General features: G+C 47.5%; 5 protein-coding genes across 5 annotated transcripts; 3 read left to right on the forward strand and 2 right to left on the reverse strand.

The window, feature by feature from the left end:
* Window positions 1–1,013: 1,013 nt before the first annotated feature.
* Window positions 1,014–4,913, forward strand: CLUP02_03157 (glycosyltransferase family 28 domain-containing protein; the record flags this gene model as incomplete). Its single annotated transcript, XM_049282182.1, has 1 exon — window positions 1,014–4,913. One exon carries the CDS (start codon window positions 1,014–1,016, stop codon window positions 4,911–4,913), a length of 3,900 nt encoding a protein of 1,299 aa, XP_049139325.1.
* Window positions 4,914–5,655: 742 nt separating this feature from the next.
* Window positions 5,656–7,542, forward strand: CLUP02_03158 (uncharacterized protein; the record flags this gene model as incomplete). The annotated part of the gene is made up of 4 exons (XM_049282183.1): window positions 5,656–6,646; window positions 6,697–6,930; window positions 7,004–7,256; window positions 7,401–7,542. 4 exons carry the CDS (start codon window positions 5,656–5,658, stop codon window positions 7,540–7,542), a joined length of 1,620 nt encoding a protein of 539 aa, XP_049139326.1.
* A 174-nt stretch (window positions 7,543–7,716) lies between these two features.
* On the reverse strand, window positions 7,717–8,347 carry CLUP02_03159 (uncharacterized protein; the record flags this gene model as incomplete). Its single annotated transcript, XM_049282184.1, has 3 exons — window positions 7,717–7,858; window positions 7,921–8,179; window positions 8,263–8,347. The coding sequence occupies 3 exons, from the start codon at window positions 8,345–8,347 to the stop codon at window positions 7,717–7,719; spliced, it is 486 nt and encodes a 161-aa protein (XP_049139327.1).
* A 1,311-nt stretch (window positions 8,348–9,658) lies between these two features.
* CLUP02_03160 (uncharacterized protein) lies at window positions 9,659–10,125 on the reverse strand (the record flags this gene model as incomplete). Its single annotated transcript, XM_049282185.1, has 3 exons — window positions 9,659–9,694; window positions 9,738–9,951; window positions 10,004–10,125. The coding sequence occupies 3 exons, from the start codon at window positions 10,123–10,125 to the stop codon at window positions 9,659–9,661; spliced, it is 372 nt and encodes a 123-aa protein (XP_049139328.1).
* Window positions 10,126–18,976: 8,851 nt separating this feature from the next.
* On the forward strand, window positions 18,977–23,454 carry CLUP02_03161 (uncharacterized protein; the record flags this gene model as incomplete). Its single annotated transcript, XM_049282186.1, has 27 exons — window positions 18,977–19,063; window positions 19,122–19,284; window positions 19,351–19,383; window positions 19,449–19,596; window positions 19,695–19,761; window positions 19,844–19,936; window positions 19,993–20,189; window positions 20,242–20,402; window positions 20,454–20,553; window positions 20,606–20,679; window positions 20,776–20,801; window positions 20,870–20,928; window positions 20,997–21,121; window positions 21,178–21,217; window positions 21,265–21,622; window positions 21,787–21,821; window positions 21,886–21,983; window positions 22,044–22,138; window positions 22,181–22,311; window positions 22,376–22,393; window positions 22,451–22,566; window positions 22,661–22,708; window positions 22,790–22,827; window positions 22,896–22,981; window positions 23,041–23,096; window positions 23,225–23,339; window positions 23,424–23,454. 27 exons carry the CDS (start codon window positions 18,977–18,979, stop codon window positions 23,452–23,454), a joined length of 2,598 nt encoding a protein of 865 aa, XP_049139329.1.
* Between the last annotated feature and the right edge of the window lie 40 nt (window positions 23,455–23,494).

Below are 23,494 nucleotides of genomic sequence, written 5' to 3' on the forward strand. Positions count from 1 at the left end.
CTGTACCTTACTTGTCTCACCGTAGATCGCCAACGTGATTCGATTGAAATGAAAGCAATGTGTTGTCAAGGAGGTAACGCTGATTGCCCAAATTGTAAGAAAAACCTGAAGTGAGGCCCTCGGGACGGGATTGTGGCGGTTTAATTCGAACGAGCCACCGGGGGAGAGTCTCCGGACGTGACCATCGCAGATTGCCCTCTGAACGGTTTGGCACGGGCCAGCCCGGCCCAGCCAATGTCATTCCGTTGCACAGACCAGGAAGCTACCTCATCGGCAGGGGCGCACCCTTGCAGACAACCGGCTTAGCGTCACCTTCGGGAAGTGATGTCATTTTCGACCAGGGGGTGGTTGGAAATGAAATTCCAGCTCTGCGCTGCTCCTGATGCTTGCACCACTGCACTGTTATTTGCTGCAGATGGACGGCTTTGGAAACAGCAAAGCAAGAACCAGTTCGGCTTCAGGTCCCAGAGCGCAAGCCGCAGCCACGTCCAGGCGCCCTCCTTCCTGTGCTCCTCCTCCGCAAAGCTCGCAAGTTTGATTTTCGCGTGAAACTTTCCGTGGGCCGGACAAGTCTTTCTGCTGTACCTTATTATTCCCGGAACCAAACAGATCGGCCGATGAAGAGGGTGGTATCGGCATTCTTTATGCTTCCCGTCCGTCCCTTTCGCCTTTTTAGCTTGCGGAGTTCGAGGTCCTTAGTCTCCTTCATTGCTCCGGACGTCAACCTCTGCGTGACAACCCAGCCAAGAACAAGTGACGCGACTTGCGCACCAAGACCAACTTCGCCCCTAAGACCTCTTTAGCCACGCTATTTTCAAAACGTATCTCTACCTACCTACCTTAATGTCCACATTGGGATGCCAGCCCTGAGCTAAACAACAAATTTCTCACAATCGATCTCAACTTCCTTTCCATAACCGCAACTCCCCTCCTCCCCCTTCCGCACCACCGTCAGAGACGAAACTCAATTCAAGAGCAGACCTGACACCACCACACGCCAACCCGACGCCATCATGGCGCATCCAACCGCCGCGGCACAACTGGCTTTGGGCACCACGACCGAGTCCGAGGCGACAGCGACCCCTCCTCCCGAGCAGCTTCACATTGACGAAATTGACCGCGATGGAAGACACATTGGTGTTGTGCGAGACGAGAACAGGAACATTGTCTACCCGTCCTTTGTACCACCCGAGGTCGACTCGCCGAACGCTCGATCACCGCAATCCACGACCGCGCCTACAGTTCCCGAAATACCACCAAAGGATGAAAGGGCCACAAAGACCGAGTCGGCCCCAAACGGCCCTGACCACCTCGAGGTTCCCGGAACGTCGAACACCCAAGAACGCCCTCCCATGGACAAGAAGTGGAGGACCGAGGCGCCTGCACGAAAAGCTGGCCAGAGCAGCGCGACACGGCGGAACGTCCCCAAGCGATCCGGAACGTCGTACCTCGATAGGGCACTCTGGGAGGCCGACAGAGGAGATTCGAGCTCGAGTTCGAGCTCCAGCGACTCCTCCGATGACGAGAACGCCCAAGACAGCAAAACCCCGGCCGAAAGGAAAAAGGCACAAGATAAAGCCAATGCGAGGCGGCAAAAGGAGATTGCCGAGCGCTACCGCCGCTTCCACGTCGGCAATGACAATTACAACACCAAGGGCAAGGTGAAGAAGGACGGTCGTCTGCGCATCTCGGTCAAGGAGACGGCCAATACCGGCTACTTGGCCAAGGCGTTAGGACAGGCCGTCAAGAAGGTGGTGCCGGTGCCCGAAGGTGAGGAGCAGGGCGAGGATGCGCAGCGTCCACCCGTGTCACGTCTCTCCTCCGCTACCACGGCCACGGCCGACCGCGAGCCGAAGCCGCGCTTGAACATTGTCATCATGGTCATTGGCTCCCGCGGTGACGCGCAGCCTTTCCTCAAGATTGGCAAGATACTCAAAGAGGACTATGGACATCGCGTCCGTATTGCGACGCACCCCGCCTTCCGCGAGTTCGTCGAAAAGGACTCCGGTCTGGAGTTCTTCTCGGTCGGCGGCGACCCCTCCGAGCTGATGGCCTTCATGGTCAAGAACCCGGGCATGATTCCGACTCTGGATGCTGTCAAGGCCGGAGACATTGGACGTCGACGATCAGCCATGGCGGAGATGTTTGACGGTTTCTGGAGAGCTTGCATCAACGCCACCGACGACGAGAAGGATGTCCACAACCTCAAGATGATGGGTGAAAAGGACCCCTTCATCGCTGACGCAATTATTGCCAACCCCCCGAGCTTTGCTCACATTCACTGCGCAGAGGCCCTCGGCATCCCCTTGCATCTCATGTTCACATTCCCCTACACTCCGACACAGGCCTTCCCTCACCCCCTGGCCAGCATCAAGAAATCCAATGTGGATCCCGGGTACACCAACTTCATATCATACCCCCTGGTCGAGATGATGGTATGGCAGGGTTTGGGCGATTTGGTCAATGACTTCCGCGTCAAGACCTTGGGATTGGATGCCGTCTCGACGCTTTGGGCTCCGGGAGCGACCTATCGTCTGCACGTGCCCTTCACCTACCTTTGGAGTCCTGGCCTCGTCCCTAAGCCTCAAGATTGGGGTGAAGAGATTGACGTTTCTGGATTCGTCTTCCTCGACTTGGCTTCGACATTTGAGCCACCAAGCGAACTGGAGAAGTTTTTGGATGCTGGGGAACCGCCTATCTACATTGGTTTCGGCTCGATTGTCGTCGATGATGCGGATCGTTTTACCCAGATGATCTTCGAGGCTGTTGAACTTGCCGGGGTTCGCGCGCTCGTGTCAAAGGGCTGGGGCGGCTTGGGAGGTGACGAGATGGACGTCCCCGATAACATTTTCATGCTGGAGAACACGCCTCACGACTGGCTTTTCCCCCGAGTTAAAGCTTGCGTCATCCACGGCGGAGCTGGAACCACCGCAATCGCTCTCAAGTGTGGTCTGCCTACCATGATTGTGCCTTTCTTCGGCGACCAGCATTTCTGGGGAAGCATCCTCGCAACAAGCAAAGCCGGACCCGAGGCTGTACCCTACAAGCAATTGGACGCCGAGAAGCTCGCCGAGGGCATCAAGTACTGCCTTACGGACGAGGCGAAAGAAGCGGCCGCTAAGGTCGCCAAAGACATTGAATTGGAAGGCGATGGCGCCAAGAATGCTGTGCGGTCATTCCACCACCACCTAACTCTAGGAGGCATGAATTCGATGCGCTGCTCCATTCTGCGTGACCGACCGGCAGTCTGGACACTGAAGAACACCAATGTCAAGCTCAGCGCCCTCGCCGCCGACATCATTGTCGAGGAAGGACAACTTTCGTGGAAGAGGCTAAGACTGCTGCGGCACACGGAATGGAACGACTTCGAGGGCCCTGGAGAACCGGTGACCGGTATCGCGGGCTCTCTCGCCGGCACGATGGGCAACGTTTTTGGTGGCATCGGCAGTGTTCCCTACAGGATTGCCAAGACATCACATAAGCGCAAAGAGAAGAAGGATAAGAAGAAGAAGTTGAGGGCCCTCCGAGATAAGCGCATGAGTGCCAAGGAACGGAAGGCCGCGACCAACAGCAATGGCGCGCTGCAACCGCAGCAGGGTGACGAGGACAATTCCAAGAAGGAGGGCGACAAGGCGAAAGCAAAGGGCGGGGACGACAGCAAAGCGCAGAAGAAAGATGAAGGAAAAGCCGAGGACAACAAAGCAGATAAGGAAGACGGCAAGAACAAGAACCAGGGAGAGCAATCCCACGCCAACGGAAACGCTTCTTCTGCTAGACCGGGTGCGCAAGAACGTCGCGATACCATGTCATCGATCGATACTGGAACTACCGTCGACGACGCCGTCGGAGACTACGCCAATGAGGTCGGCGAGGGCGTGGGCAAATCGGCACAGGCCCTGGCGAGGGCACCGGTAGACCTATCCATGGCCATCGCTCAGGGATTCCACAACGCTCCTCGGCTTTACGGTGACGATACCGTTCGACGCCCACCACGTGTTACCGGCATCAGCTCTGGATTGAAGGCGGCCGGCAAGGAATTCGCTTACGGCATCTACGACGGCACGACCGGCCTCGTTCGCCTACCCGTCCGGGGTGCCAAAAAGGAGGGCGTCAAGGGATTCGTCAAGGGAACAGGCATGGGTCTCACGGGGTTCGTACTCAAGGATCTCAGCGCCATCATTAGTCCCGTTGGCTACACCCTGAAGGGCATTGCCAAGCAAGTCGAACGGAAGAAACAGCCGGATCGAGTCGTCCGTCGGGCCCGTCTTGTCCAGGGCCAACGCGAAAGACGGAACCTCCCAGGCGATTCGAAGAAGCAAACCGACAAGGACGTAGTCACTGGTTGGTATACTATTCGCGAACTCCTGGAGACCCTCGAGGCCGAGAAGAAGCAAGGCATCAAGGGAGTCTTCTCGCACAAGAAGCAACGAGTCAATCACGCAGCCTTTGAGAGCGTCGACATTGCCGACCGCACCCTACAGGCGATCAAAAAGGGTGAGGATATAAGCACTGTCGTCGGCACGGAAAAGGAGCTTCGCAAGGCGGATGAGAAGTTGAAGAGTCCTGCGACTAGACATAGTGTTGATACGAGGCGGTCGACCGAAACCGCGCGGGCGCGCAAGTCTGCTGAGGATCAGGAGAACTCGGAGGGCTCGGACAAGAACTCGTCCAAGAGGAGAAATGATATCGCGGAGAACGAGGAAGGGGAAGCACGAGCCGAGGCGGCAGACCGCGCGGATGCCAAAGACAAGGCTGCCGCGGAAGACGCACAAGACAGAGCGAAGGCTTCTGAGACCAAGTCTAAGGACGGAGCCCAGGTTAATGGCACGGCTGGAGTAGAGCATAAGACGCAGTCAGAGGAGGACGGGCATCGCCGGCCCAGCGTTGATCGCGCGAGGTCGGCTCAGGTTTAGGAGTTTGGGAGGCTATCGTCCGTACGGCGTTTCTTTTGTTTTCCGAGTGGGTGAGAAGAGAGATTTCCAAATCAGACAGACAGACTAACCCCCAGCGCCCAGGCATGTTCGGCACATGCGTTGTTTGGCTTTGGGACTCCTTCTTAGATACTTTTTCCTGACTTATACCCCCACCCCCTTTTTCTTGGTATTCCTGTGTAGGAGTAGCGAGTAGTTTTCTAATCAAAGTTAATACCCAAGGGAATATTCCGATGCTTTTGTGAGAATGGCTGATGGCTTGGGGGCCTGTCAGGCGGTGAGAGAGATGTAGGTGAGTGCCCGTCACGGATGAACGAAGGTTTGTTGTTTTGGTTGGACGAGGAATATCGAATGTCTTCCGTAAACATGGTCCCGGAGGATGATAGACAAATGGCAAATAGACACCGTGTCGAACCGCGCCATGTTCAACATATCTCGGTTTCTATCTGGTGCCCCGTTTTCTCCGTACCTTATTACCAGATCCTGCTGCCTGCCATTTGCTCGATACATACCTGCCTTAGGATGAGGTACCTTCCTTGCACGATGGACCCGGAAGGCAGGTACGAATAATCATTTTCCCATGGCACCTTCCTCGAATATGACCCAAGTCGGCTTGCGCACTTTTGTGCCTCAAAATATTTTTCCCTTCCTCCCGACTTTGTCCTAATTACATCCCCCACACCTTGATTTTACACACGATTGTGTATGATCAGCCTTGCCCACCATGGCTTCTGCTGACGAATACAGTTTGACGGATGAACCCGACTACGATGGCGACTACTCCCCTCAAGGTCTCGAAGAGGCTGGCGCCATGCACTTCGATGGCGATGAGGAGGACGACGTTGACATCGACGGCATCGTGCAAGGCACAAGAAGACGACGAGGTGCACGCTCCCAGGCACCGACTGAGCCCGAAGAGCCCCGACCGACGAGACCGGCAAGACGCAAAGCACCCAAGCGAGGAAGGAGTCCGTCGGTAGAAGTCGTCTTGCCAGACAGAACCAAGAGGAAGAAGACGAGCCATCCGACGCCAAAGAGTGGCGGAGTCGCGGAGCGGTCTCGAGAAGAGGACAGTTCCCATTCATCTTCGCACGAGCCTACCGAGGGTCACGTTCTATGGGGCCTTGTGCGAGAGAATTTGTCAAAGAAGATGTCTACGGCCCGAGTTCGAGAGTATATGGATGAGACGCTTCCTATCCTGACGAAACGTCAGCTCGATCGCTTGTTCCCAAAGAAGTTGCCCAAGTCGAAATACGACGAAGACTGGACCAGGAAAGATGAGAAGAAGCTGCAAAGGGAGTGGAAGAAGAACGCTGAGCGGGAATTGCTCGTGACCTTCAAGTATACCACAGCTGAGCTCATTGGGCTTTGGAAGGTCTGGCTGCGCGTCTGGCGCTGCTCGCCACAGCTGTTCATCTCCAAGTACAACAACATGGAGTTCGACACCAGCGTTGTCGATGAGGTCGAAATCGAAAAGAATGGTCAAGTCTACAAGAGACGACCCGCCATATGGTCGGTAGCATTCTGTCGGAACCTTCACCACCTGTCTCTCCATCCCGTCTGGATGGGGCGCCTCGACTTGCTTGCAATCGCTCTGCAGTACGCCTCCATCTTACGCACGAGGAACTACCAGGACTGGCCGCTGGATAATCCGACGGACGACAACTTCCTCGCCAGCTTTATCAATGTGATTGAGAAGTACAAGGGCAAGGCAAGTCGCTGCCCGAGCTACACAAGAAGACAAGATCGCGAATGACCCACAAAGCCCTGAATGCATCGCCTCTGTCAACCTTGATGCTGGATCTTGAGGGGAGCATTGTCACCGACGCCGAGCCTCGCACGAATGGCAGGAAGCTCCGAACATACAAGATTAGCATTCACGAGATCAACAACATCATCAGGGCCTTGGCCAACTCTACATACATGGGCATGCCACAATGGGGAGGCTTCACGCCCAAGGAATATGCCAAGCTCGCCGTCTACGGCCGAAGGCCATCGAGTGAGTTATCAAAACAAGAGCAACATCCCTGACGTTTGCGAGCGAGCCATTCTTGTGCGTTTGCGATGGGAAGCAAAGAACACGAAACGCCGAGCCCGACTCAACGTGCCAAAGACTGAGCCTTTTAGAGTCCCAAGTCGCCACAGGGCAGCACGTGAAGATGAAACGACGGGGGACGCTCAACTGAGAGCGGATCTTGACGACGCAATACGCCAGAAAGAAGCCTTAGAGGCTGAATTACGAGCACGACCACAAATCGAGAAGTGTAGGAGACGTACCGCTGACGAGAACGCGCACCTGGAGGAACTCCAGGCCGAAAACAAAGAGTTGAGGGAGAGATTGGAACGTGAAGCTAGCGAACATGCACAGATGGAGGAAATCTAGAAGACAGATCTTGAAGAAGCAGGACGCCAGATCGAAGCGTGGAAGGCATGAGTACGAGCGCCATCACCAAGGTGAAACCGGAACAGGCGTAACGCTGAGGAGGATACGCACCTGGAGGAACTTCAGGTTGAAAAAGGACTGAGAGACAAAGTACAAGCCCACGCAGCCGCGCGCACAGTTGGAGACTGGCACCTCAGCGATTATGAGACGTGGCCAAAGGCTGCATAGAACAGTAGTGAGAGAGGGAAGGGGGGTGGGAAATTGACAAGTTTTGCTGAAACAATTTGAATATGAGTAACGATTGACCTGAGCAAGTGATTGCCATTTCCATCCGTAAACACTACGTCTATGAATCTCTTGACCGAGCTTTGTTCAGGTCAACATAAGTGTGCTCACATTAGATCACAGTCGTTCCAGGATAGTGGCCAGCGCATTCATCTCCTTCCAAATCTCATGCATTCTCAGCTTTTCACTCAGCGTCTGCCCCCATTCCTTGCTGGCCTTTTCCAACAGCGCGTCGCCCTCCTCGCACGCCTGGGCGCCCCTGTTGCGTTTTGGTCAATCCTCGTTGCGTCGGACTCGACTTCTTGTTTAATTGATTGGCACTCTTCGAGGCCTCGGATAAGGGACGATCTTCCTTCAATATCCTCTCGCGACTTCTCCATGTTGTCTCTCATGCGGGAGAATCGAACCATAATATTCACTTTGGGGGTATCTGCAACACCACCCGTCTTGCCAGTCCTTAACTTCTTCTTCTTGTTCATGTCGTCAGTGATTGCACCTCCTTCGGCAATGTTGAAGCCGTCCTGCCACGCGTAGGAGCAAGAAAGGGCAATGACCAGCGTCTTAGCGACGGGCAACTGCCCTGGGAGCCATGTGTTGTGCACCACCCTCCGCGTAAGAACGGGGTCAAGGCCGTGGTGGCGCGCAGTACGGACGAGAAAAGACCCAGGGACTTGGTGATGTTCTTGAAGCTAGCCGCCAGGCTGTATTGAATCGGCCGTACCGTGAGCTGGAACGAGTCATCCAACATAGAGCGGGCTCTGTTGTTGGTGTATCTCTGCGCCTGCCAGTCCTGGATATGACCCCTGCGTCTGAACGAGGCGGTCGATGAAGTCCCGTACCCTATCTGTCTGTGCCTAGCACTCAACGAACCGAGGCTGATAGTACTCTTTGAAGTCTATGCTGATGGAATGGCCATCAAATATACTACCTGCTGCGCGGGCGAATGTGAGATCTGCTTATGACTGACTGTCATCAAGCCCAAAGCCCTCAAAGGCTCTCAGCTTGTGTCTTGAGAGAAGCGATTACCTGCTTGGATTCCATTCGAATTCGGGAAGTTCTCCGCCTCAATCTTTGATGCTGAAGACAATCATATAGACTCCGGGGCCTATCGCTTTTGTCATAGCCTTAAATAGAAGCGCGAACATCAAGAAGGGTGGTCCGACACCGGTTCGGGAAGATGGTGACTAAAGGCTGGCGCTTTCTTTCTCTGTTCCCGGCGTCAAAGGATCTTACGTTATCGGCGTCGCTATCTAGGTAGTATTCAAGGGGAATAGTAGCAGGAAGGTCGAGTACAATGCCAACGACGAGGACGAAGACGGGATTGAAGACGAGGACGAAGTTGACGCCGAGAGAAAAGACGCGGAGGGAAGAGATAGGGACAAGGTGAAAAATCTCCGTAGTGATCTTGATTATAATATTTATCTTACTGCACTTACTTAAGGATCATGAGGACTGTGAGGAGCCTACAGCCTAGCCTCTCTACTCGTAACTTCCCTAATAACATACCTCTTCCTATACGGTTTGTTGCTTCCACCATCTTTTTCCAACCAGTTGCTATAGGTGCCACCAATGGGCCGCATTCAGGGCTCTTGCTGGGAGGCATTAGTCTGCATCTAGGCTCATGGTGATAAGTGAGAAAGATTCATCTGGAAGACACTGCGTTCCTGGGAGGTTCTTTGTCGCTTTGGAATATTTACATCGTGGGTCGGGGGCGGCGTGTCCATGTTGGGCTTTGGGCAAGGTTGGGAAGTGGACCAGAGAGATGTTGAGAAGGATAAGCCATGATACAACTATTGCCATGTCAGAGTACTGCCGTGATGGCATCAACCGTTAATACCTAAATCGAGCCAGTCGCTATGAGCGTCACCGTTGATTTTGAGGCATTGAACTCGTCGTTGCAATAAACCTCCTTGGGAATATTGAATTTGTGTGACTCTAAAGGCGTTGTAGAAGCGTTAGGCGAGTCGCAACATTGACGAGATGCTCGGCCAAGCCTGAAAGACTATGAGCCGCTGATTGATGCGTATTTATCATTACCGAGTCGAAGATTCGACAGGTGTCAGTATTGCTTCGGAAGCCGGACCCATGCTTCTGACTAAGTGTGTTGTTAGACTGTGGTTTTCATGTCTGTTGCGCACTTTGACGGACATAACCCGTCCCGTAGGGATTTCGAAAGCGTCGCAGTCCCTTTTCTCGGAGGCTAGAGTCGAACTTTCGTCGACCTTTTCGTTGGTTCTCTTGTTGTGAAGGAATTCCGCAATGCGTAAGTCGTCGTCTTCGTATTCGTAGTCGACTTCTACGCTTTGCTTATAGTCAAGTGAAACTTTGAGCAAATTTCCTTTTCTCAGGAATCTAAAGCCTGGCTAGATACTATCCAAGTTGTATGGCAGGTCCTTGTGCTCAGCTTATATCTATTTGGCGAATGCTACGAAAATCCAAGCATGGATGGTTACGTCGGTCGAAGTTCGTGAGTTGAGAGTTTTCGTAAGCAGAGCGGCCTGTAAGTCGAAGGCTACATGTGAGCATGAGTAGTCAAGTCAGACGGCGTTGGGGGGTACTGGGCTTTTGGAACGAAAGCTGCTGGGCAGTCAACATATGGATTTTGATGGATATAGGTTCATGGAAATTGGGGTTTGGTGAATGAAGACACTAGCTCGCGTATTGCGGATTCAGGAAAGTGTCATGAAACCAGATGCTGATTGAATCTGTCTGTCTCATCCAGTCTTTGTTCGTGCTTGGGATGGCGAGATACTGTCACGTAACAGGGATAGTAATCGCACCTCACAAAGTGCCCGTCACGTGCTAAATCACGTGTCTATCTCAGATATCGTGTATATAGACCTTCTCTTTTTATCTATTTCCACTTTAATAATTAAGCCACTTTTACTATACTCCGTATACCTATTACTACGTACTATAACTCGTAATAGTTATAAGCCTAGCTCTTAATTAAGACCCTATACTACGATAACGTACTTATTAATACGATTCCTACGATCTCTTTAAAATAACCGACTTACTCGTACCCACTTTAACCTAAACTAAACTAACTAGCTGCGATAGTTAAATTAAATAGTTTAACGTACTTTGCGCTATAAGTAAGGGCGTCGGGGTCTAGAAGTACGTCGACCTAGACGCTCTAAATTCCGACGCATTCCTCGACCCCTCTATAGCGCTCACTTCGCCCTTAGAATTCGGACGATTAGTTACGACCCGTAATAAAGAAGAACTACGAGCTTACTAGGCCCGTTATAAGGCGTTCGAGAACGACTAAAGAAACTAGGAAATCCTCCGCTAGTAGCTTCTAGATATAACTCCTAGTACGAACCTTTCGACTTCCTCGAGTACGAGCAACCTATAGAACTAAGCCGGGTTTCTTTTTACGAAGCTAGCTATGCTACCTACTTTACGTAAATAAATCTATTTTTATACCGTACCCGTAAAGAGGATCTATACGCTCGAGAGTATTTAGAAATAATAAGAGCTCGATACTAAATACGAGTAACTTATAGCTTACGAACGTAATACTATTAATACGTATATTAAAGTCCTTGCCTAGTAGTTAGTAAAATTAGTTAACGCTATACTATACGAATACGTATTTTAAAAAGCTACTAAGAACGGCGCTAAGTTTAGTATATAGCGAATCGTTAAATATTTAAAGTAGGAATTTACGCCCCCCGAACTAGTAATAAGGAATGCGGTTCGAGAGGAATACTAATAAGCCCTTAATAAAGCGAGGACCGGAATTAATCCCTAACGCTAGTATAAGGAGTAGTAGTCCGCTTATTTCTAAGCTAAAACGTACGATATTTTAAAAATTAGTAAAAAGATCGCCGTACTTAACTTCCTAGTTACGGTTAAGTCCAGACTTAACCCTATATAGGGCTAACGCACATATAAGACCTTTAACAAATCAATAGCCTTTAGAACGCACACGAGGACCCTCGAGGAGATTACGTATATATTTAGCTTAGTAACCTAGGACGCACATACTAAACGACCTTTAAGTTAAGGAGGGGCTTACTCTACTTTTACTAGACGCTCTAACTTAGTTAACGACGTAAATAATAAGGGTAACGTTATATACCTTTATAATCGCGCATACCCATAGCGCCCTACGGCGTACCGAAAATTAGAATAGGTACTTATAAGCCAAAACGCTAATAAGTTACTAATGCGAATACTAAGGAGCTATATAAAGGAAGTCCTCGCCGCTATTAAATTAAATAAGTAGAAATCACTCTACGGTAAGCTTAAGAAAGCTAGTTAGCTAAGGAACGATAGAACCCCTAAGAAACCTAGGTTTTTAAAAGGATCCTCTAACTAACCTATAGCGAGCTTATTAGCAGACTAGGACGAGGGCTACGTAGTCGCTATACTTATAAAGAGTTAGGACTTAGAGGTAAACGCAATCTTTAGTACCCCTATAAGTAGCGCTTACCCCCTTTCCTAGAGCACGGTAATAGATAGCTATAGAGCAATATATCTAGTTAACGACAAGAGCCTACTTAAACCCGAGAGTTACGTATTATTAAGTAATAAAAACTACGTTAAATTAGGAACTATTATACTACTTATTACCGCACGCGGCACTCGTATTATAAAAGGCGTCCTAGACGGACCTAAGGGAAAGGGAACCTACGATCTAAAGCTCTAGAACGTTACTTACGTTAAGGGATTCTATATTAACATAGTCTTAGAGACTCTACTAAATAGAAGCGCACTCTAGTACTACGGTCTGGATTATACTTTATAATAGGGAACGCTTTATAAGAGCACTATTAAAAAGTAGCTTATCTAAAAGAATAATCTAGTTTTCCTCGAATATAAGCTCCTCTAATCCTATCCTTCTTCCGCAAACCTTAAGCATATCTTATAGAGCCTAGCTAGTATTATACTACTAGTTAGCTATAGAAAATTCCGTCGCTTATATTAACGTACTTATAAGAGGTCTAATAGCGCGCTCCTCTAGTACCTTAGAATAGGTTATCTCGGACCTAATGCTCTTCGTCGATTACTATATAAGACTCGAGGTATACGTATTAAACCTCTATTATAAGTTAAGTATAAAGCATATATATTATCCGAAGCTAAGATAATAGTCTTAAGAGGACTACCCTCGAGAAGAGCCTTACGGCTATAGTACCGTATATACTAAGATCTCTTCTACTTCGAACTATCTCTTAGTAGATAATAATATATACTTATAGCTTCTAACGAATATAGTAGGCAGCTCAGGGGGTTCCCTTTAAAAATAAAAATAGAGGAGGAAGTGCTTTTCGTACTACAGAGCCTCGAGGTAGCGATTCGTCGTTAAAAAGGGACTCTAATTTACTTTTTTAAAAATAATAATAAGACCGCTCTCCTAACTGCAAACGTTAGACGCGCATATAAGACGTAGTATAGCGAGCTAGGAATCGGAATAGAACTTCTACCTCTATATACGAAGGAACCCGTAAATAACGCTAAAAGAGTAAGTTAACTCGTAATCGCTAAAGCTCGTAAAATACGCCTTTTTGCGAACCTCTTTATAAATCTATAAAACGAAATAGTACTAGTAGCAATCTTTATTTATAATATTACCCTACGGGAGGCTAATAAAGGAGATTCGCTTATTATAATAAAAATTAACTAGTAGAAGCGGTATTAACGCTAGTAGTAGACGGGTTACTAAGTACGGGATTCTAAACTAGTCACCCCGTATCTCGGTGGCCTCTACGTATATAGCTACCGAGCATACCCTTTTTATAGAGATCGTAAGAGGGGTATATGTTAAAAGGAGTTTAAAGTGCTTCCCCGCGGGTATATAAGATACTTAGTTAGATATATATTAGAAACGTATAACTTATATAAGGTCTGGGTGCCCGCGCTCGAGTAGGTATTTATTACGAGGAATATTAAGTTTAATAAAAAAGTCTTTTATAATCCCGCATATAAGGAATAAGCTATCGTGGGCGAGTAAGCAAATCTAGTAATCTAAGAAATATAAGAACTCTTTAATACTAACGATAAGTTAATTCGAGTACTCGGGGAAGTAGATCTGGACTTCGGAAATACTAGTACTTAAAATAACTCTATAATCGAGGATAGTATTATTATTAGATTTTTAACTATTTAGGACGCTAAGTAACCGATAGACGTATTCTAGGGTGCGGTAAATAAGGCTAAAGAGGCTAATATAGTCTTATTATTATTATTAACCCCTAAGATAACCCCCTTGCGCGAGCTTAGGGGTAGAGGTAAAGAAGGGGATATAATAACTAGGTTATAGACGGCTCTGCGCAGTTTATAGTCCTCCTTACGAGCGCTTATATATATTATAGAGGTTCTTAAGCTTTTAATTCCTAACGGCTCTTAATAAAACGCTAGAGTACGTAGTAGACGAGGTACCGATTGCGAAGAAGTAATTCTTAATACTAAAGTCGACGTTAGTAAGGAACCCTTATAATAAACCTCTACTATTATATAAGAACAGAGCTTATAAGAACTACTTTATTAAGTACTAAGTAAAGCTCCGTTAGGTCCTAGACGTTTAAACCGGGCCCGCAGACCTTTATAACGCTTCGATAGTAGTATCTTCGCGACGCTCTTATATTCGAATATAGGAGATAGCGATTACTATAACCGTCTCTAGGACTGCTTTTTCTCTATTTTTATACTTAATTAGCAAAAAGCTATAGAGGAAAGTAGTATAGGATATATAATACTCTATTAAGTAGTAAAAGGAGCAGTTTATAGGACCTACCTAGAGCGCTCCGGAGGAGTTTAGAAACTACGACTTACTAAAGTTAACTTCTAGAGCTTACTAAAGAAGTTTAGTAATATTAAATATCTCCTACCGTAACTATAGAAGTTACTTAGGGATGCTATAGACGCAGAAATAAAAAAGCTAAGGGATATTAGTATATAAGAAGAGGTCGACCGTGATCCTAAATAAGGGATCCTACTTCTATTAAAGTAGGTATATACTTATAAGCACGACGTTAATAACGAGGTTAGCGAGGTAAAAGCACGTATATATATAAGGGGGGATATATAACTACTTAACCCCTTATAAAATACGTACGCTTCGACGCTCGCCGCAAAGGCTTTTAGGCTTATAATAGTAATAGCTACCTAATTCGACCTTAAGGTAGACTAGTATAATACCATTAACGCATTCCTTAACGCGCCTCTTAAGAGCGAGAAGCTAGTAATTATTAAACTCCTAGAGGGATATAAGGTTACTAGCAAAGTAAGCAAACTCTAACGCGCTCTATATAGCCTCCGAGACTCGCTAATTCTCTAGTTCTAAACTTTTACTTCTATACTCCGTAGTATAAATATAATATATAGCTACGAGGAGATCTATATCTACTAAACCGCAGATAGGAAGGTAATACTAGTGTTCTACGTCGATAACTTTATTATTCTATACTATCGAGACGACTAAAAGGCGGCTTAGGGGATCGTCGACGGTATAAAAGAATATATTAACCTTAAGGAGAATGGACCGATTAATTACTTCCTTAGAGTGCGGATTTTATAAGACCGTACTACTCATAAGGTTTACCTTATTTACGACGTATATATCGAGCGAGTTACTAAGCGCTTCGACCTTATAGATTTACTATATCTAGCTACCCCTCTTCCTTAAAAAGAGTTTAAACTAAACGAGGGGCAGGTAATAAAGGAGGAAATAAAGAGCTACTAAGAGAAGGTCGGGAGTGTGCTTTATATAGCTATTATAATTAGACTAAACGTCGCCTTTACTTACTCGCAATTATTACGGTTCCTAACTAACCTAAGCATAACCTATATTAAAGTAATTAACTACTATATCCGATATCTCTATATAACGAGATATTTTGCGCTCTACTACGGCAGTATACTAAGTACGTAATTATTACTTCTAGCTAGAGATACTAGCTTCGTAAATAACGAGGTAACACGACGATTATCTTAGGGATATATAATATTCCTTTTTAGCGGCCTAATTTAATAAAAATTAGCACGCTAAGTAACGGTTACGACGTTAACTACCGAAGCTAAGCTTCTTTACTTTAAGGAAACCGCAAAAGAGACCATAGCTCTAAAGCGCCTTTTTAAGGACATTGCCCTTAACCTAGGAGAAGTATAGTTAGTTAACTACGATAATTAGTAAACAATTCGACTCGTCGTAGGGGAAAGAGAAAGAATAGCTACTCGACTTTATTATATCGATATATAGAATATATAGCTAAGATAAGAGCACGCTAGAGGTAGCTTCGAGGTTACTTATATATTAATAGAAGATATATTAGTAAATAGACTTACTAAAAACCTTTTACGAGCTAAGTTCGAACATTTTCGCACACTTCTTAACCTCTACGATGCGCGAGAAGCTATTATAAATAGCTAAAATAGTTAAAAATAATTAATTTGGGCCACGCCTAGAAAAACTCAATGCCCGAAGGTAGACGATAAACGGAACCTAGAGTGCGGCCCGGAGGCCTAAAATAAATAAAATAACCTTACCCCGCAGGGTATATATATATAAAAATAAGACCCGGGCTTACGCTTATTATTTAAACTCCTAGTTTACGAAGTACGCGATCGCTAGGAGTATAGCGTTACTAAAGAGGAGGGTTAGTACGTATATTAAAAAACGCGTCTTACGTACCTCGAAGTTTATAAAACTAGGAGTAGCGGGGGTAGCGGGGGGCGCGGGAGCTAGAATAACCGTTAGGTTAACGACCTAGGGTATAGAAGCGGGCGGCGCAATAGGAGGTTAGTTATAAATAACTACGATAGGCGCAAAAGAGGACTAAGGGCGCGCGTTAAGGAAGTCTTTTATATAAAAGCTAATATAGTTCTTATATATCCTCTAGTTATTATATATCTAGTAGACGATACTACGGAGCTTAGTAATATCTTACTAAAACTATAGTTAGAAGTGCGCTTCTTAATAATAAAAAAGGATAATATACTTATAAAAGAGGGAGCGCTACTTATAATAGCCTCGGTAAGGGCCTAGGCTATTGGCTATAAGACGACTAGTATATTAATATACCCTTTAGCCGAACGGCCGTTAAAGTAGCGCGCATACCGGCTACTACTTTTTATAAAATAACGATTACTATCCTTAGTATTAGTATACCGGAGGGCTACCTTAAGATAGGGTAGGTACTAGATCTCCCGTTCCTCGGGAGCCTCTCCCTTAAGCTTCTTAGGGACTAAGTATACGTTAAATAGGCCTAGAATAGTAAAAAAAACTATATTTATCGCGGGGGGTGCCTTAGCCTCTCGGCGTTCTCTTTTACTTCTTACTACCCTTTTAAAAAGAGCTAGCCTTGCGTTTTTTAAACCTTAGAATAATATTAAATATAAACTCCTAAAATAATAAGTATACGATATACCCTTCTTAAAGGGCTTATTATCCGAACTAGTCTTATCCTTATTCTTAGACTCCGAGGGGGGGATAGGTAAAAGCCCGTTAGAGCTCTTATTACTACTATTTACCTTATTATCGCCCTTATTATAGCCGCTAAGGAGAGCCTCGAACTTAATAGAGTCCTCGGCGTCTTAACTAGTAACCTCGATATCCTCTTAGCTAGGGAGGGAGAGCTTAGTAGCCGGGCCCTAATAAGCGGGTAAGAGGTCGCGGGGGGGGGGTAACGACCCGGAGGGGCTCGTTAGTATTATTACCTATTTAAACTCTTAATAAACCGCATAATGCGTATATAAAAAGTATTATAAAAATTGCGCGAAATTTATTATTACTTCCGGATATATTAGATATTTATATTTAAAATAAAATTAGTAAACGATTCGACGGCGCAGGCGCGCGCGCGTAGTAAACGGGGGTACTTATAATAACTATAAGAGGTTAAAAAGAAAAAAAAAAATAATAGCTAGGTAACGCTACGAGAATTTAAATATACGCAAAGCGGCTAGGTAGCCTCGCCCTTAGTAATTTATATACCGGAAGTAGTAGAATACGCGCTATTCCGGGTTAGGATTCTATTTACTTTAGACAAAGGGATATATTTATAATAAACGCGGTTCAAAAGACGCGTATCCCTTGCGCTTAATTTTCCTTTATTTATATTTAACTAAATTAGGCCTTTATAAGGGTATTTAGAGATTCTATTTTAGGTATAATAGCTCTCTAGCGGTAGTAATTGGGGGGTGTGTTACGTAATAGGGATAGTAATCGTACTTTATAAAGTGCTCGTTACGTGCTGAATTACGTGTCTATCTTAGATATCGTGTATATAGACCTTCTCCTTTTGTCTATTTCTACTTTGATAGTTAAGCTACTTTTATTACACTCCGTATGCCCATTGCTGCGTGCCATAACTCGTGATAGATACCTAGCCACTCTACTCGGGATGATATAGAAGGGCGAAATCATGGGGGAAGTTGCCTTGGAGAAGGTGGAGAGAGAAAAAAAAATAGAGTGGAATATTTGGATATAAGGACCTGTGTTGATTTACGGGAGTAGGCATCTATCAAGGCGGCAGGTAACTTTGCATGGCTCGTTGACATCAAAGCAGAGCAAAACCTATACCGAGTGCGACATGAGCTGGAGGGTGGGGTGTCACCATGACCCCGAAGAACACGACTTCTTCTGGTTCGCAAACCACGCGGCTCCTTGGTAAGGCAACCAAGGGAAGGGGGTAGATGGCTCAGAGGGGGGGTGTCTTAGGGAAGAGGGTGGTGTGGGGTGTGTGGTGTGGACCGCCTTGGGTTGAGTCCAGGCGTCGCTCACGAAAGCTGTAACTACATGACAGAGGGGAAAGAGGAACGAGTGCAGAAAGATGCGGCTCAGAAGAGGAGGAGCAGGGTGGCAAAGATCTCCTGCATAATGCAGATTCTTTTGAGCCTGTTGTTGACCTCTCGGACTGTTTACGGGCGGAAAAAACGATTGACGACTCGAATAGTTAGAACGAGTTGTGGACCTGGCGAGAAATTAACAATATAGTCATTCTATTGCTCTCACGGCAAGTCAGGTCAAATGTGCAAAGAAGCATGCGTTACATTTCTGCATCGATCTCGTGCACTTACGCCTTGAACGGTAGATTCCAAGGTAATGATGGTTCCAAAAGTGATCTTCCAGGCCGATTCCTATTGCCATGCTCCAATGTTGTCAACGGAGTATCACTCCTGAATCCATCCATTCTGGACCAAAGCAAAGTAATCAAGTGAACGCTGTGCAGTGTACAAGGTAAAACCCCTTCTCGCCATGATTTCACAATGAATCATATCGTGTCCATGATCGGAACAACATAGTGTGAAGGGGTTTAAATATTACCGTAAGAGCACACTGGCATCGTGATAACCATCATGCATGTGGGAGATAGAAGAGGGTTTGGGTCGTTGACTGATGATAGAGGTAAACCAAACTTCAGCGATGGCTTGCACTTCGAAGTTCTGCGATAACTTTGCCCGGCCGAACGTTCAATGCAATTCTAACAACTCCTTGCAACGGCCGCAGTTCGTCAGGCTAGATACCTCTTCAATTGAAGGTGGGGTTAAGGAAGGTTGACTTACCTTAGGTCAGCCGGGAGGTCATCATGGCAGGGAGCTGGCTCGAATCATCGTCCAAGGTGCCGGCTTCTTGGTTCGATGAGCCGTTTGTGACTTGGACTGGGAAGAATGAAATAGACGGGAACTTGGGGTGGGCGAAGAGGAAGTCCCCCAGGATGCCACAAGCGACTGGTTCGCGAACCAGCCTGAGGCTCTCGCAGGCCTTCTCAGGCAACCGTACTAATGCATGTGCCTTAGGTGGCGAGTGGTTCGCCCTTGGAACTGACCTCTGTGACTCTGTCCATATTTAGGTAGCCAGCGTCCTCGTCAAAAGTTCAATGGTAACAATTGTACAGCTCCAGACCGAATTTGGGCACGTGTCTCCAGCTACCCCTTATACAGCTTGATTCTCTTGCGGCGTACAGCTCTCATCAACGGAACGTCGCCTCTGCATTTTCTCGATATCCTCCGAATATACATATCTCTTCACGACCTCGACCGCTTGTTGCTAACACAACTCTTCTCAACGAAACGAATGCTAAACACTCCTTATAGCTCGACTGACCCAGCGTGTGACAGAGAATCCGAAACGGAATCTTTAGAGTCGCAATGGCCACGTTGGAAGCAATGCCGTTGATGGCAACTTTTGCCCATGAGTTCTTCCCGTGCGTGACACTTGGCTGCACTTCAAAGCCCTTTCCAACAAAAGCCAACCTTAAGCGGCATATGAGAGCTGTGCACGGTCCACTAGTCAAAATGCGTTGCGGAAAGCTTCTACGAGGTCATTCTTGCAACATCAGACGCCATCAGCAAAGGTGCCACGCGTGTCTCCGAAAGCCTGTCGGTACTGAAAAAGTTCCAAGCATGACTAAGCCCCGTCGGTCAGAGCGTCTTAGTCAGCATGTACAACAAGTTATCATAGCACGCGCAGTCGACGGGACCCCAGCCCAGAACGAGCTATCGGGCTGTGTCACCCCTAACGAAGTCTACCTACATGCCCCTAAGAATGAGACGCGAGACACTTCGTACGATGTTGGCGTCAACGCACCGCTCCATGACCCGGTTTTGGACACGATTTACGCCTACCCATACGGATTGTGAGTTCCCCTCCGAGATCATAATGATAATCTTGTTCTGACGATTTGATAGTCCTGGCGGTGATTTCACATGGACTGGTCCCATTAGTACATGGGACGAAGTAACAAACGTACGAATACGGATATGTCCCCTTCCACTGGTAACTGTTGTGGAGAACAAAACGCTCATCGTTGATGTCGTGCAGACAACCCCACAGGATCCCGGCGCAAGAAGTATCCACTCAGATCCGTCATCTTAGTTGCCTTGTCACGCTTGTCCACCAGAGCAATCAGCCCTCGGCACAGAAACGACACGTACGGGAAGTTTTGACCACTGGTTAGAGGGTCTTTGGGCTAGATTGAAAGATTGGCTCCATTGGGAATGGTCGGTGGTCGCCTGAACCCAAACAACGTGGAGGGTGTGTGTGATGAGTCAGCGTCGTAAGGCGACCAACGTTTGGATACATATGTGTCGCAGCTGCCCCTCGGATTCAACGACAAGGCGTTCTTTGTACATTACGATACCTCGAAATTATTGTTCAACCTTCCTGCGATCAGAAAGAAGTCCTGTTTTTTTTTTGGTGATGTCGGAGCTTGTTTGATCAAGACAGCGGTCCTGCGGCAATGTCTGGAGTAAGTATGCAGTCACAATATTCCAGCTGGATGTGGGGCTATTTGGCTAACACTTATTGATGCGACAGTTTCCGCCGTACGATCTCAGCGACCGAGATGTCGAATTTCGAGACAAAAGCTATAGAGCGTGATTCCTACCTCGATTCTATACTCGAGAAACCCAGCAGAGGGTGGGATCTGGTGCAAGTTGATTAGGGGAGATGATGATTTGCACGGGCTGAATATTACTGAAGGCCAAGGTCGCCGTAATGGAATCATGGCGGTAATGCTACCGAAACGCCAGGTCTTTTCTCTCAGACCGAAATCAGAAGCACTCGACTGTCTGAAAAGGTCACTTGGCACTCAAAAAGGACAGTCTTGATGCAACGTGACCAAGCTCACGTCACAGAGGATGGCCTTGGACTCGAACTATCCAGGTGCACTGACTCCGTACTATAATAGCTTGGTGCACAACGAATTGCAGTTTCTCTATGTTCCTGGTGGCTCTATGGTTCTTAGTCGTCTTGAATCAAGCGGTTGGTGGGTTCTCCCTAGATTTGCGACCTCTAGGCCAAGAGTGGTGTTTTCGACATGACACGGCGGATCTGACAGAGTTATGCGATGCCTCAACTCTGTCTAGGGTGCCATCTCAATTGCCTGGGGGCTCTGCCAAAACCATCGAAGTCTCGCGACTGAAGTTTGGGCATCTGCGGATTTGTGTTTTGGATAATGTAAGTCTACGGGGCGTGATGCTCATGGAAATGAAGTATACTCGGAACAAAGCGCGTTCTTTTACATTGATCAACCGCGACAAAGTCGATGGAAGTCTGATCTACGCTCCTGTGGGTAGCTCGATTGGATACAGCTCATGCAGCCGATGGGTAATATGGGCTACCGGAACATGTTGCTTCCTAGCCTATAGGCTATGTGGCTAGCTACTCGCAATTATCCTTTGGAAAACCCTCACTATCATCTCGAATAGCCGGGTGATCGTGGAAGCCCATAGGAGCCCATCCAGGTTTCAAGTCCAGTCCGGTCCATGTGAGCACATAGCTCTGACTATAGAAGCTGAAAGGTAATTTTCTTCAGAACTGGAATGAACAAGCAGCGACAGAATCATTTTGGTATATCAGGCATGTGGAATGACGTTCTGTGAAGATTTCGTGGCGCATATGTTCTTGTTGGTAACGCCGATCGCAACGGGTCCGAGTTACCGGTAAAAGTGGAGACAATGTCCGATCACTTGTGGAGATGCATCGGCAGTCCCCCGGGTTTCGGAACCTTCCCTCAGCGGAGAGCACGGATCGAGTTGGAAACCCACTAAACATTACCGACGCAGCTTCAAAAGAATAGGTTCGGTCCCTAGGAGGTATCAAATCGGTTCAGTGACATACTGACAGCTTGCCACTTTCTTTTGGAAAGAGGATGATGTCTCTACCTCCTTACAAGCATACCCCACGGCAGCAAGATTAAGACTCAAGAATGTTGTCAATACGAATATAGGACCAACCATCTCATCTATCAATTCATGGTTGGCGCGATCGATGTTGATTTCGCTATCTAGCGGCGTCGTGGTCGGACCGGTCGGCTCTTAGGACCACGTCTGTGCCGCAGTAACGATAGCGTCTGCCTCAGCCAAACAACAAGCGTTCGCTAATCTTGCAATGCAGTTCAAATAAGCTCAAATACAACGTTGTAACGATGCAAAAGTTAGTCTTAATCTGTCGTGTTGGAGTGAGCGAGTGCGCGTTGGGCTCGCATGGGTGGCCGCAAACGGCCCGAAATCGTGCCAGTCCTTCCACTAGCGACAAGCTTAATCCGTAGGTATCGTCTTTGACCGAATTTACGAACTATTTATCAAGCTTCACGACGATGACAAGCAACGGAGGGCAAGTTGAGATGTGTTTCTCACTCGAATAAGAGCGAGAGTCTGTCTCGTTCGATTCTGCAGTAGTATTGGTTGGACAGCCTCACATGAGCACTCAATGAATATCTGTTCGCTTGGTGAGAAAACAAACAGAGAAAACAGCGAGTCAGACCTGAGAATGTCGCCATTTAGTTAAAGTGACAGTATATTTACCGCTAGGTCTGAAGCAAGCTGACAAGATTCAACAGTTCATCGTGGAAAGGAGGTTTGTGGTTGATCCGAAAGCAACTAGACTGATGTGCCAGTGGGCGGCCAACTCCTTCACTACCTCCAAGTGAGGCATCATCAATCTATCAACAGCGGAATAAGCTTTCCATACGTCACTGTGGGAAGCTCGCCACGGGAGCACCGACCTGTCGGCTTCTTGGGCTCTCACACAGGGCTGCTCTGTCCGTGGTGTTGCCGCGGCACGGAATGGGGCGAATCAAGAGCCACGGAAGAAGACATCAGAAAAGGGGAAAGGGGAAGGGAGCTGCACCCTGTCCCATATAATTTGAGTGTCTCACCCGTGATGAAGGCACTCTTCATCAGCAGGCTGCAACGAAGCTAGACGCGACTATTCTCCACCACTCCTTTACACCATCGTCCCCTAATTCGAGAATTGATATGGCTTTCGTCTTGGCTTCTGTCGAGTGCTGCTGACTTGAGGCTACATGAAGGCTCAAGAGGCCCTATCGTTCGGGATCACCCGCGTTAGTGTGCTGATCAGAGTCCAGAAAGGAGCTGAACCTGTCCAACATTCCGTAGACCCACAGACCATCAGCCCGTCATTCCTCGTCGTTCTCCC

This window comes from Colletotrichum lupini, chromosome 2, assembly GCF_023278565.1.
Source record: "Colletotrichum lupini chromosome 2, complete sequence".
Classification (NCBI taxonomy): domain Eukaryota; kingdom Fungi; phylum Ascomycota; class Sordariomycetes; order Glomerellales; family Glomerellaceae; genus Colletotrichum; species Colletotrichum lupini.